The following is a 14932-nucleotide window of genomic DNA, read 5'->3' as shown; positions in this document are numbered from 1 at the left end:
ACGTAACAAAAAAATGAGCATTTTTCTATGGAACTGACCCTGTCCACAGAAGAGAGGTTCGACTGTATCTATACCTGCATACTAGGACAGTAATTTTTAAGGTAGGATGATACACTTTAAAACTGAACACAGGCTGAAGACTTGCAGCTCACATGCAGTTCCAACACAGCAGACAATGGCAAAGATAAAGGAACAAATTTCTAGAATCCCTAATGTGCAGCAGGGATAGAGAGCACAATGGAAAGGAAATGGTGAATGAAAACATTTACAAAACAGAACTATTAAAAAGTGAGAAGTAATTACTTACACCATTCTCCTTCGCTTGAAGATTCTCTGTAAATTCATCCATTCCACACATTTTTGTTGGTATTCCTGTATCAGTGTTTGCACCCCCACCTATTCAATCCAAAACATACAAACACATACTAAAATATCAATGAAGAAGGCAGTTTTGGGATTTGAGGGAAAGATATTTTACTTAATTTTGCATTGATTCTAAAGAGGGGAAAAATAAATCTAATAAAGAATATTACTGAAAATACCTTTTGAAAGGGATTAAATTACAAATGGCAGACCAAACCGAGTTAAAAAACTAAAATACAGAAGCATGGCACAAAAGTAGATCATCATTTGAGATTTACGAAATTCCAATATGAATAGAAATTAGTAAATACGTTAATTCATATAATTTCAATAGCAAAACCAATAAGATATTTATATTTATCTAATATAATTGATAATTGTGACACACAAGGCCTCACTTAACAAATATAAAGAATCATGAATGAATTACATATAATTAGAACCAGAAATAAAAAATAAGAACAAAGAATATAGAAGTTTAGTGGGCGAGGGAGTGGGAGGATTCTGTACAGTTAAATCGAGAAAGTACTCATAATTCCTCTATAACTTAATGTTACATAAAAATGAAAATACTCAAGGGGCCTAAAAAAATGAAGATAAAATGACTTTACATCACAAAATTAAATCGAAAATTGAAAAAACAATTACGTAAAAAAAAAAAGTTGTGTTACATTTCCATTACAAGAAATGTGTACCGGTACGTGCATTTACAGAGGTGTTTCACATACGAAAGTTCCATAAACTAAAATGACTTTACATCATCCAGTGCCAGAATGGCTTATCTCTAAATAAGTAAAGAGAAAGATTAGCAACGTAAAATAAACACTCAAATCATTCTATATCAGGTCGTGGCTTGGATATTTTAGATGCACCACCCCTCAAGTAAATATTTGCATGTAAGTGCGATCAGTGCACACCTTGGACCCGTACACCTGTGTTTCAAGGATACTAACTGTACACTGGGGTACTGAATACCTTACAAAAGAAATGTGTATTTTACATATTCAGGCTTAAGATTTATTTTGAAATCTTATGAAATCAATGAAATGGACTGTTTTCAATATGTAAATATTTGTTTGCAAATTACAACAGCACTGTAATTGCTGCAAACAAAATACTACAAAAAGGTCTCAATTTTTAAACATTTTTCATACCTTTTAGTTTTTGGCACTACTATAGGCTTTGTTTGGCACAATTTGGGCACAACTCCAGTATATGGTTTTTAAGTATGATTACCTTTTGTTCACTGCAAATAATTTTAGCACAGTGTCCACAGATATGTTCTCTCAAGTTTCCCTGACCTACTAACCTGATTCACACGAAAACTGAGTGACTAATTCACCACACAACATGTTATACAAGGAATAAAAAAGGAAACTCCAGCCTCCACCATCCCCATAGCTGCCATAATTCTCTCTCCACTTCCTTTTCTTTAAATTGAAGGGTCGGGGAAAAAACCAGGTAAGTCACTTTTTCATCGAAATTGAGGTATTGTTACAGTCCGCTTCAGAGTGATCGTGTGCATCTATTGAGAGGTTGGAAATGATAAAAGAAAGCAGGCGAGTCAGGATAAATTAGCACTCAAAGTTTCGCTATTAGGAGAAAGAACTAGGAAAGTCAAGCACAAAATTTGCTTTTTCTCAAGTTGTACAAATATTGACTCTCCTGGTTTTTTTCCCCTGACCCTTCAATTATTTATGGAAAAGCAATTACATTGATGGCACTTTCCACATAAACAAATATTTTAAAGGTAACATGTAACATCTTATCATTTCCAAGGAACAAAGTTACAACTAACTTATCAATAGAGTAATTCAAATATGAAAATAAAATTATTTTACTACAGCAATCTAAAATTATTTCATGTGGATTTTAAGCACTCTTGAGATCAAAAGCAATTAACTTGTGTTTGTAATGTAGGTGAATATAATGAATTCCAATTAGACTAGGTCTATATTCAAAATAGTTTTCAAATTTGAAAACAAATCAGTCAGAAAAATAGGAATCGAAAAGAAAAGTTTGCACTTATCGAAAGGATTACTGTTTGAGTTTTATGTTTTCTAGAACTACTTTCTTCCTTTTAATTTCAGCATCGTGCTTTTCTTTTTCAATTTTCAACTTTTCTATTTCAACTGTAATTCAATTTCCCTTTCCTCCAGTTTCTTCTTTTCCTCTTCTGATTGGTCTTCTTTTTTTATTTTCCAGGTATGACGATACCTTCTTCTTGAAGCTTGAATTGAGGTCAGCATACTTCTATTGATAGCAACATTCCTCGAACCACCAATGTATTTCACACTATCAAATATTATTCTTTGGAACACAAGTGATTCTTCTAGAAGATTTTTGACTAGTAAATGTTTACTGACAGAAAAGCCTGTTTCAACAAATGCATTACGGTACGATGGGATAGAATGAAACAAAGTTTCATTACAGACCAGAGATCTTCATAATAATCATGTTCTCCAGTCTTTTAGAAATGAAGTCATTAATTTGTTTGTTGATTCCTCCATTGTTCTGAGCTTCCTTGGTTAGCAGGCAGAACTGTCCTTTAGCCTTTTCAGCACTTTTATCACATATTCTTGTATGTCTGTGCAAGTTTTCAAGAATGACATAAATCCTTTTCATTGCCAAACTGGATTTGAGCAATAACATTTTAGGGTCTAAGGTAGTGAGACCCGTTGCTAAATGTGATTTTAGAGGACTTTTCCTTCTGAGTTTTTTTTTTTTTTTTTTGCTTTACGTCGCACTGACACAGATAGGTCTTAAAGTGACGATGGGATAGGAAAGGCCTAGGAAGTGGAAGGAAGCGGCCGTGGCCTTAATAAAGGTACAGCCCTGGCATTTGCCTGGTGTGAAAATGGGGAACCACGGAAAACCATCTTCAGGGCTGCCGACTGTGGGGCTCGAACCCACTATCTCCCGATTGCTGGATACTGGCCGCACTTAAGCGACTGCAGCTATCGAGCTCAGTCTGAGTTTTTCTGACATGATGGTCAAGAGGTTTTTGACCTCATTCTTGAAAGGTAACTTTTTCCTTTTTAGAACATTTAACTTATTTGAGTAAACTCTTGGCAGTCACACTTTTTCTACTGAAAGCAGATTCGCACTATCTTGTAAGTCTAAATGTATTAACTTTTGGGAAGTACTTCCTTCAGCTACCTTTTCAGACTTAACAAATCTCATCATTATGTTTTCAAAGTTCTTCAAGTGATGTAAAATGCTAAGGCACCATAGGATTCTGACTTTGAAATCTTCTGAAGAAAGGTTCAACATTTGACAAAATATTTCTAAAAGCACTTAATTTTGACTTAAGTAGTGGATTCTTCACAGCTTCTCTAAGGTATTGAAGGTTTTTGTCGTTTTGTTCAGTGTACTCGTTTGCAAATTTGTCAATGTGATCATATATTTTAAGAGCTTGATAAACAAAGCATCCATTTTCCAACCATTTTATTGCAGTGAACTTGTAAGGAAACGTGGTGCTTGTTGTTATGTCTACATATTTAGCACGTCGAGCAGGGCTATTTTTAAAAAGATTGTAAAGAGACCTGAAAATATGGAAAAAGTCCCAGTCAATTTTGGAGATCCCAGTTTTCATGGCTGTATGCAAACTGGATATGTCTAGGCCTATATCAAGAAGAGATTTTCCCTTGGGGTTTAACACTTGCAAATGATTTTCAAGTTTTTTAATAAAACTTAGGTTAACATTCAGCACATCCATTGAGACTTGACAAAATATTTTCTAAAGGTAAGGAGAGTCCATGTATAAAGCCATCTAATAAGTGATCTGCAGTTGCTCTGCCTAAAAATACTCTATTCCAATTTCTTGTTGCAACTTTTTGAAGACTGATATCCCAAACCTTACACACAAGTCCATTTGTCCTCTTTGGGAAAATTTGTTCTATGATTCATCGAAACAAACACTGTTTTAAGCCATTTTGCAAACTAATCCATGATTTATAACATAGGATGCCTTAGTCTTGTTCATAGTTAAGTTTTGAGTAATTTAACTCTCTGGGAACATTGTTTTGAATTTTGTGAAAGTTTCATCACAAGAGTTGAGAGACATCTTTCCAGTGACAACCTGGAGAGCCCATATGGCTCCTTTGATGTTCCTGGCACTGCTAATTCCTTTGTAGCTGTAGATGTAGTGCTAACTCTTGGCTGCGTATCTTCAAGTGGAGGAGTAGAGGCATTTGTTGCAAAGAAAGAAACTGATGGTTGGGAAGACCTAGCTTTCATGTATTTTATATGAGTAGGTCCTTTAGCATGAGAAGAGACTGCTTGTTTACCCACATTAGTAAGTTTGAACAATTTACAACACACTTTACAATATGCTATAGTTGCATCATTTTCCAATATGTCCAACCAACCACTCAATTCGGGAAACACTTTACTGTCTAGCCAAAGTTTATTAAATTAAATCTACACTGCTTGTTAGGCATTGTCATGAGTTTCAAGCAAACATCCTAGAACTGAAATAAAAAAGAATAACATAAAAATGGTTGAAAGAAATGACACAAGGGCACAACAAAAACTGTAGAATTGTAGTGCACATCTCTTGAACAAATACCTGAAAAGAAATGCTACAACAGACTGGGTTACAGCAGACTACAATATAAAATATCCCCTCAAATCCATCATTGGGGAAGATTTCCCTGACTTTCCAGATTTTCTGCCTACCTCCCTGACTTTCCTAAATGTGGACAGTATGTTTTAGACTCTTTGGACAGTTGCCATTGATGCTTCCAAGGCCCGTACTTATAGACATGATATAGGCTTTTGAGCTTATGCTGTGTCAAGAAAATAAGGATGTTCTAGTACGAAAGAAACCAGACGGCTCCTTAGGACATACTGTCTATCATAAGCCTACACACACAAATCGTGCAGATTCTCACCACCATCCAGCACAAAAACAAGGCATTCTCACGACACTCATCAAGGGGGCGAGACTAATTTGTGAGCCATCAAATATCCAGGTGGAGATGGACACACTCAAAGTCACGTTCAAGGGTAATGGTTACAGCGATTTGCGGATTCATAGAGCCCTGCATCCCAGAAAAACAACCAAGCAAAGCTCACAGAAGGAAGAAGCAAAGGGAACTGCCTATTTGCCTTACATTCACAACACCACTGATCGAATTGCCAAGATCCTCCGCAAGTACAATATAAAAACAGTATTTGGCACTATCACTAAAACTTCTCACAGTCTGGGTAAAACCAAGGACAAATTGTCCCCACTTTTACATCCTGGGGTATACAAAATTCCCTGTACTTGCAGTAACGTAAACATTGGCCAAACATGCCAGTCCATTGGTACCCGTATCAACGAACATGAACGTAATATTTGTCTCAACCAGCCAGACAAATCAGCAGTAGCTGAGTACGCTCTATCGTCGGGTCATGGTGCCATGTTCCAAGATGCTCAAGGTCTTACCCACACTAGACAATACAGGTCCAAGATTATAAGGGAAGCTGTGAAAATAGAGTACATAGAAATCCTAATAATTTCAACAAGGACACTGGCTATCAATTAATACCTAGTTGCCAGCCATTAAGGATTTATGTAGGTAATTCCCTTCCCTGTCCCTTCACTATTGTTAATTCATTTCTGTGTTTTCCAAATTCGTACGTTCCTCATCGCCAGATGTTTCATTCTGGGCTTGTGTCAATGTCATATGTTGTGTACACTGTTATGTTATGTGACCCTCTTAGACGGATTCTGATGATTCCGTCAGCTTCCGCTTCGAACGCTAGCACAGTACCATGTCCGGGGAGCCATCTGGTGACAAATGAAGGTACCATTTCCACTTCTATTATAACGTCTAAATTCAAAGTTTATTGTTTAAGAAGCCTTTCTCGTGGACAGTTGAGAGTTTCTTCTGATGACGCAGAGCAAATTTATCTGCAAAACGTAAAGAATTTCACCGTATTTTCTTGACAGGGCGTAAGCCCAAAAGCCTATATCATGTCTTTCGACAGTCGTTACATATTCCAGACCCGAGACAGGCTGGGTATCCTCTGCATGTTGATGGGATTTCTAGTTGCCATGATATCCAAAATCTCATTAATTCTTCTGCCTACATGAAAATTTTATCTGAAGCAAGAGAGGAAACGATTTCAACCAAAGTTTTGTCTTCAACAATGTTTATTTCACCATCGTCATCTAGAGCATCTACGTAATCATCACAGATATGCTCAGACCTACATAATTCTGGTAAAATCTGTTCATTGCTTTCAAAGCAATTAATTTCAAACACTCTTAATGCAAAGTACAAAGGTACATGTTAAAAAGCATTAGAAACCAAACTGGCTACAATGAAATAAAGTTTTATTAACCATACACTGGAGAACTGTTCCAAACAAGTTTTTTGATTTACAAGCAGTCATCACACGTTAGAATTAGTGCATGAGCTGCGAGTACGAAGGTTAAAGAAAAGTCACAGATCTAGTAGACTATAGGGGTAGCGAACACCATTTTTTTCCAAAATAAAAATTTCCAAGTACTGTATATGGTTTCAGGGTTAAATTAAACAAAATGACTTAATGAAATAAAAATTAATCTTCCAGTGCTAGCGCCAAGTCTCTCAGACCCGAAGCTTGTGCATTCCTTGACTGTGTTTGGAGGAGTAGGGGCTGAAACCTGTTTTCCAGTCTAGCTTCCTGTTTCATCATTTAATGTATTTTGTACTTGTGAGCAAGTGCATGGATGTTTGTTTACTGTGAGCTGAGATTTTAGCAGCATGGGTCAGTCAGACTTGGCACTGGTGTTGATGTAACTGCGAGTACGATTGCGGCTCATTCTCTCTTGTGCAGTTTTCATACATAGTGGGTGAATATATGTCCTTTCTTTGAAAAGGATAGTTTTCTGTATGACTTTGCTAAGTTTCTGTGAAAATGTGACTAATAACTGCTTGAACAGTTTGTAATTCTCTGTGTTAATTCATAATTCAAATTTAATTTTCAAACAATGTCTTACAAAGAACACAGGTGATCACAAGCTTTACTGGAGGACATTATAAAAACTCGTAACAAGGAGGAACCATTTGACAATAATATGGACAAAGATCAGGATGTAGTTGAAGAATGAATTGAAAACACTGACACAGAACAGGAAGGATATAAGAGTGATGATAAACACATTGCAATTCCAAGTAAAAAAGCTAGAATTCCTTGCTCCACTACGATCTGGAAAGCATTGCCCAGGAAAAGTTATACGGACACAAAACTCAAATATTACCATTCATTTACTCGGACTAAAACCATATACAAAACAGGCAAAAACACCCTCTTAAGTGTTGGTCTCTTATTTTCAATGATGAATTATTGGATATTGTTGTTAAAACACTAATCTTTATATAATTTTGTATTCAGCGAACTCTATGAGAGCGAGATCAGTCAGGCCAACAGATGTCCTAAAAATCTAACCACTTATCGAACTTCTTTATCTTGCTGGGTGCCTTAAAAGTAGCTGTTTGAACACCGATGAACTGTGGGATACACAATGATGTGGAGTGGAGATGTTCTGGATGACGTTTAAAATTCACTTCTTAATTTTATTGTGTCATGTTCTGACAATGCTGACACCAGAGAAGAAAGAACACTAATAAATTTGCTCCAGCATGACAGCTATTTCAAGTATTTTAAAAGAACTGCAAGAAATGTTACAATATAATTGAATTTGGTACAGTTGATGAAACGCTTGAGGCTTTTAGGGGCAGATGATCATTCAAACAATTCATGCCCAGTAAACCCAATAAATATGGACTTAAAATATTTGCTCTAGTTGTTAGTAAATCATGGTATACCGGGCAATTTGGCTGTGTGGTTAGGGGCGCACTGCTGTGAGCTTGCATGCAGGAAATAGTGGGTTCGAGCCCTACTGTCGGCAACCCTGAAGGTGGTTTTCCGTGGTTTCTCATTTTCACACCAGGCAAATGTTGAAGCTGTACCTTAATTAAGGCCACGGCCACTTTCTTCCCACTCCTAGGCCTTTCCTATCCCATCATCGATATAACACCTATCTGTGTTGGTGCAACGTAAAAAAAAAAACATGTAAAAAAAAATTTAAAACTGTATGTTTTAAATATGGAGCCTTACTTGGGAAAACAACTGGAAGGCCCCTTTACTGCACTTAATGATCTACAAAGTGTAGTTTTATGGCTAATTGAACCTATTTCAGGAACTGGCAGAAATGTAACCTTTGACAACCTTGGACAACTGGTTCATGTCATTCCCACTAATCAAGAAATTTCTGTATGATCCACATTAGCATATCTTGGAACAGTCCACAAGAACAAAGACAACCTACAATTGAATTTGTGAACATTAAACAGTGACCAGCAACGTCCAGTGTTTTCGGTTTCCAGGAAGACATTACTATTGTATCCTATGTCCCTAAAAAGGGGAGAAACATAATTCTAGCTCCTAGCACAATGATGCAATTGATCTTTCTAGTGTAGAAAAGAACAAACCTGAAATTATTACCTATAACTCGAAGAAAGTTTGTGAGTTGACATAGTTGAAAAACATTGTGCTACTGATGATGTAGAAAAATTACATTAAAAGGTGGCCTATAGTAATTTTCTATGCATTCTTAAATGTATTATCTTTGTATTCAACAACTAGGGGTGCAGCGAATGTGATACGGGCCTTCCTGCCAAAATAAAAATTTGCAAGTTCAATCAAAATCAATCAATACTGATCTGCATTTAGGGCAGTCGCCCAGGTGGCAGATTCCCTATTTGTTGTTTTCCTAGCCTTTTCCTAAATGATTTCAAAGAAATTGGAAATTTATTGAACATCCCTCTTGGTAAGTTATTCCAATCCCTAACTCCCCTTCCTATAAATGAATATTTGCCCCAGTTTGTCCTCTTGAATTCCAACTTTATCTTCATATTGTGATCTTTCCTACTTTTATAAACGCCATTCAAACTTATTCGTCTACTAATGTCATTCCACGCCATCTCTCCGCTGACAGCCCGGAACATACCACTTAGTCGAGCAGCTCTTCTTCTTTCTCTCAATTCTTCCCAACCCAAACATTGCAACATTTTTGTAATGCTACTCTTTTGTCGGAAATTGCCCAGAACAAATCGAGCTGCTTTTCTTTGGATTTTTTCCAGTTCTTGAATCAGGTAATCCTGGTGAGGGTCCCATACACTGGAACCATACTCTAGTTGGAGTCTTACCAGAGACTTATATGCCCTCTCCTTTACATCCTTACTACAACCCCTAAACACCCTCATAACCATGTGCAGAGATCTGTACCCTTTATTTACAATCCCATTTATGTGATTACCCCAATGAAGATCTTTCCTTATATTAACACCTAGATACTTACAATGATCCCCAAAAGGAACTTTCACCCCATCAAAGCAGTAATTAAAACTGAGAGGACTTTTCCTACTTGTAAAACTCACAACCTGACTTTTAACCCCGTTTATCAACATACCATTGCCTGCTGTCCATCTCACAACATTTTCGAGGTCACGTTGCAGTTGCTCACAATCTTGTAACTTATTTATCACTCTATAGAGAATAACATCATCCGCAAAAAGCCTTACCTTCGATTCCACTCCTTTACTCATATCATTTATATATATAAGAAAACATAAAGGTCCGATAATACTGCCTTGAGGAATTCCCCTCATGTAAAATGTAAAACCTACGAATACCTAATATAAATTTAAATACACCAGGCAGGTAATATGCAATATATTGTCACAGTATATAAACAAGGTTTTTTTTTTTTACAATTTGTTTTATGTCGCACCGACACAGATAGGTCTTATGGCAATGATGGGAAAGGAAAGGCCTAGGAGTGGGATGGAAGTGGCCATGGCTTTTATTAAAGTACAGCCCCAGCATTTGCCTGGTGTGAATATGGGAAACCATGGAAAACCATCTTCAGGGCTGCCAACAGTGGGGTTCAAACCCACTATCTCCCGCATGCAAGCTCCCAGCTGCACGCCCCTAACCGCACAGCCAACTCGCCCGGTAAAAGGGATTCTTCACTATTGTAAGAATATTGAAAAATAATGTTAGTATGTTTTATTTGGCTGCATCCGTGGTTTAACGGCTAAGCTGTTGAACCATTCACCCCTTAGTTGTTGGTACTTAAAATTTCTTTCATTTTACAGTAACTACGAATGATACTCTGTAACCAATAACGAAGTCTTGGTTATAATAATGTATTTGATTACAACACAGAAAAATATACAAACAAAATTAAATAAAAAAACTGTTCAAATAATGTTTGAACAATATCAAACAGCACACTGATAAGCCTTCGCACAAAGGGAGCTCATTCGAAACTGAACTGACTGAGTGTTACTACACTTACTCGTAAAGCCCCTAGCAAAAAAAAAAAAAAAAAACCTACACTTACTTCTTATTAGCATTATCCATTGTTGTTAAAGAAAAGGGGGGTAAAAGTTAAATGTTCAGCAAAAATTTGTGTTTAATACGATCTCAGGTGTACTACACATCAACAAAGTATCACTTTTTAATTATAATATGATAATTTGGTATCAATTTTCATTGCTGTAATAATTTGTGAGAAGCGTGCTGCGGTGTTGCATGGACAAGCATTGTTTACAGCTGTGCAATAATAACTGTTGCTAGATGCAAATAAATGGCAATTTTCTACATACAAATTGTAAAACAAAATACTGTATTTAGACTGATTCTACAAAACTGCCCTGACCATTTCTGTGCAGTGACATTAGGCTAGATATACACTGCCTGACAAAAAAAAAAAGTTAAGCACTCAGGAGTGGTTGAAAGCGAATGTAACTACATATGCTGAAAGACCATGTTCCTTTATTGAACTAATTACAATATGGGATGAAAGAGACAAGGCCGTTGGCAGTTACAGGTGGAATGTTGGCGCCAGGTCGCACCCTCCCCTGGCCGCAATGTGGTTGGGAATGGTGTCAAACAGCCTTTGGATCATCTCCTGAGGCAAGTTCATACACAGTTGTTGCAGCTGTCCCTCCAGATCCCACAGGTTGGTACTGGGACGGAATCCCATTCGAATGTCATCCCATACGTGTTCAATGATGGAGAGGTCCGGGGATCTTGCTGGCCACGGGAGGACCTCAACATGCTATAGGCAATCCAGACACACGTGCTGTGTATGGACTAGTGATGGGCAGTCTGAGACGAGGTCTCAAAATTTCTTGAGATTTCTCAAGAATAGCACAGTCACTATTTCTCACGAGAAATTTTGAGAGATATCAAGAGCGGTGTCCCTACATTGTGTGGTGAGTTGCGCGTCGTAGGCCTACAGGCAGACGGAGATGGATGTTGTTTGTACTGAGTATGCGAATAGCCAAATATGGGCCTTCTCCATTCCGTAAATAGATGTAAAAAAGCAACTAGGGCGTTCATTTCTTCCATTTCTACCGAGATCTATTTCGACACAATATAACATCATTATAAAAGATACGCATTCTGGCACTGTATCCAGCGGTAAATACACATATGAGTAAGTAAGTACAAAAACTGACAGCTATGACCACTGTTTGTGTTTACTGATATTTTGTTGACAAATTTATTACAAAGTGATAAGAGTATTTACATCATAATTAGGTACTTCAGTATATGGCGGTGCAATGTGTAATTGTGTCTAATTGTACGCGACAACTTGAAGACGATGAATGAAACGCAATGAAACTCATGGATGTCGGTTATTTGGAAGAGATGCCACATAGCACAGCCCCCTGTGTTGTTGTTCAAAATAAGTAAAATACATCAGCAGAAATATTTCTGGGATGATCCATCATGTAAAAACATGTAATATCAATGAAGGGGAATCATCAAGGAACACTTCCGGCCCGGTCTGCATCACAAGAAGCTACCCTGTTGGCAACCTTTGCGAGGTATCCAGGTAGGTGCACATCCTATCTACAGTGATTAATAAATTATAAGGGTTATTCAGCCAAGATGTCCACCTCAAATAAGTCGTGAACAGTTTAAGATACTGTCATTCTGTTTTCACTTTCGTTAACGGTATAAAGGTGCTCGTAGTTCAACATGCAGTGCTTTCCTAGGCTTTTGGCAAAATGTATCAGCACACATGTTTCCACATGAGAACTGCTGATGATGTACTATTAAGCTTACACTCGTAGTTACTGGGACATTGCACGGCTCTCAGCACAGGAGAATTGGTCTTGAGAGCGTTGTCCGTCACCTCTGTGGAAAGAATTGGAACAAACTCGGGCATTTCAGATTACACGTTCCACTCCTGTGTAACAGTGATTGCATATACAGCAAAGCATATCCTTTCCCCATCTCAAGTTTGAATAATGCATGCCTCCAGTATCCAGGTAGGTGTACACCCTATCTACATTTATTAACGAATTATACAGCGTTATTCAACTAAAAAGATGTCCACCTCAAATAAGATGTGAAAGGTTTAATATAGTGACACATGAGAGAATACTATCAAGCTTACTTTTGTAGTTACTGGGACGTCACAAAGCTTGCAGCACAGGAGAATCTGTCTTGAGATTCTCGCAAAAGTCTCGAGATCTGTGACGTCAGTCTCGACAGTCTCGAGCAAGAACGTTGCCCATCACTAGTGTGGATGTGCGTTATCTTGTTGGAACACTGGCCCAGGGTGCTGTGCCATGCGGGGTAGGATGTGAAGATGCAGAATGTTGTGACGTATCGCTGTGTCGTCAAAAGTCTGCCGAAGCACTATTGGAGGTGACCTGAACGCATATCCTATGGCTCCCCACACAATGTTGCCAGGGATTACGCCTGTGTGTCTTTCCACAATATGGGCAGGATCTGCCCTCTGCCCTTGACGCCGCCAAACCCAAAGACGATGGTCATCGGAGGTTATAGATCTTTAGCATAGCCCGTGTGCCAACACTTTCACACATGTGTAACAATTGTCCTTTGTTTACTCGCTCGCGGCCTTCCCGGAAAGGATGTTCTGCAACAGTCCTCAGTGCTGCCAACCTCTGTACTGAGGAACTATGCTTCGATTTGCCATTAATGCTTTCACGGCCCGTCTTATAGACATGTTATTGTATAGGCTTTTGGGCTTGTGCCATGTCAAGAAAATAAGGTGAAATTCTTAACGTTTCGCAGAAAACTGTGCTCTGCGTCCTCAGAAGAATTCTTGACTCTCCACGAGAAAGGCTTCTTAAATAATGACACTTTTGAATTTGGAACGTTATAATAGAAGTAGAAGTGGAAATGGTACGTTCAATCACCACCAGATGGCCCCTAGGACGTAGCACAACGCTAGCGTTCGAAGCGGAAGCTGCCCGAACCATCACAATCAGACTGAGCGGTTCACATAACGTGTTTGCATAACACATGACAGGTGTAAGATATAGACATAAACCTGGAATGAAACATCTGGCAACAAGGAACGTACGAATTTGGAAAACACCGAGACAAAATAACAATAGCGAAGGGGCAGGGGAGGGCACTACCTACGTAAATTCTTAATGGCTGGCAACCAGGTATTACTTAACTGATAGCCGGTGTCCCTGTTGAAATTGTTAGGATTACTACGTTATTTCCACAGCTTCCCGTATAATCCTGGACCTGTAGTGTCTAGTGTGGGTAAGAGCTCGAGCATCTTGGAACATGACATCATGACCCGACGATAGAGCGTGTCCAGCTATTGCCGATTTGTCAGGTTGGTTGAGACGAATATTACGTTCACGTTCTTTGATACGGATACCAATGGACTTGCATGTTTGACCAATGTATACTTTACCACACTTACAGGGAATTTCGTATACCCCAGGATGTAAATGTGGGGACAATTTGTCCTTGGTTTTACTCAGACTGTGAGCAATTTTAGTGGCAGTGCCAAACACGGTTTTTATATTGTGTTTGCGGAGGACCTTGGCAATTCGATCTGTGGTGTTGTGAATGTAAGGAAAGTAGGTAGTTCCCTTCGCTTCTTCCTTCTGCGAGATTTGCTTGGTCATTTCTCTGGGATGTAGGGTTCTATGAATCTGCAAATCGCTGTAATTATTACCCTTAAACGCGACTTTGAGCGTGTCCATCTCCGTCTGGATATGTGATGGCTCACAAATTCGTCTCGCCCTTTTGGCGAGTGTCGTGAGGATGCCTTGTTTTTGTGCTGGATGGTGGTGAGAATCTGCATGAAGATAGCGATTTGTGTGGGTAGGCTTACAATAGATGGTATGTCCTAAGGAGCTGTCCAGTTTCTTTCTTACTAGAACATCCAAGAAAGGAAGGCATCCATCCGACTCCACCTCCATAGTAAATTTTATTGACGGATGTTGCTGATTTAGGTGGTCTAGAAATAGGCGAGTTTCTCAAGACCTTCTGTCCAGATCACAAATACATCATCAACATACCTCCACCATATCATAGGCTTGACGGGCGCCGAAGCAATAGCCTCCTCCTCAAAATGGTCCATAAAGAAATTAGCCACTAGGGCGAAAGTGGACTTCCCATAGCCTGTCTGTTCATAAAAATTCCCACCCCACAAAAAATAGCTGGATGTCATGCAGTGGTAAAATAGCTTAGTAATGTCCTCAGGGAACAGGTGTTCAATGAGAGACATGACCGA

The 14932-nt window shown here is 38.5% G+C and overlaps 1 protein-coding gene across 1 annotated transcript in view; it reads right to left on the bottom strand.

Moving 5' to 3' along the window:
* Positions 1-14932, bottom strand: part of LOC136871679 (retinoblastoma-like protein 1) — a 114231-nt gene that overhangs the window by 96219 nt on the left and 3080 nt on the right. Inside the window, exon 2 of the mRNA XM_067145177.2 lies at positions 308-396. Within this exon, the coding sequence (XP_067001278.2) occupies positions 308-358 (51 nt within the window). The 5' untranslated portion in view covers positions 359-396. The remainder of the gene's footprint in view (positions 1-307; positions 397-14932) is intronic.

Source organism: Anabrus simplex, chromosome 4 (assembly GCF_040414725.1).
Source record: "Anabrus simplex isolate iqAnaSimp1 chromosome 4, ASM4041472v1, whole genome shotgun sequence".
Lineage (NCBI taxonomy): Eukaryota > Metazoa > Arthropoda > Insecta > Orthoptera > Tettigoniidae > Anabrus > Anabrus simplex.
The sequence above is the reverse complement of the archived record's forward strand: the minus strand, read 5'-3'. Positions and strand labels throughout refer to the sequence as shown.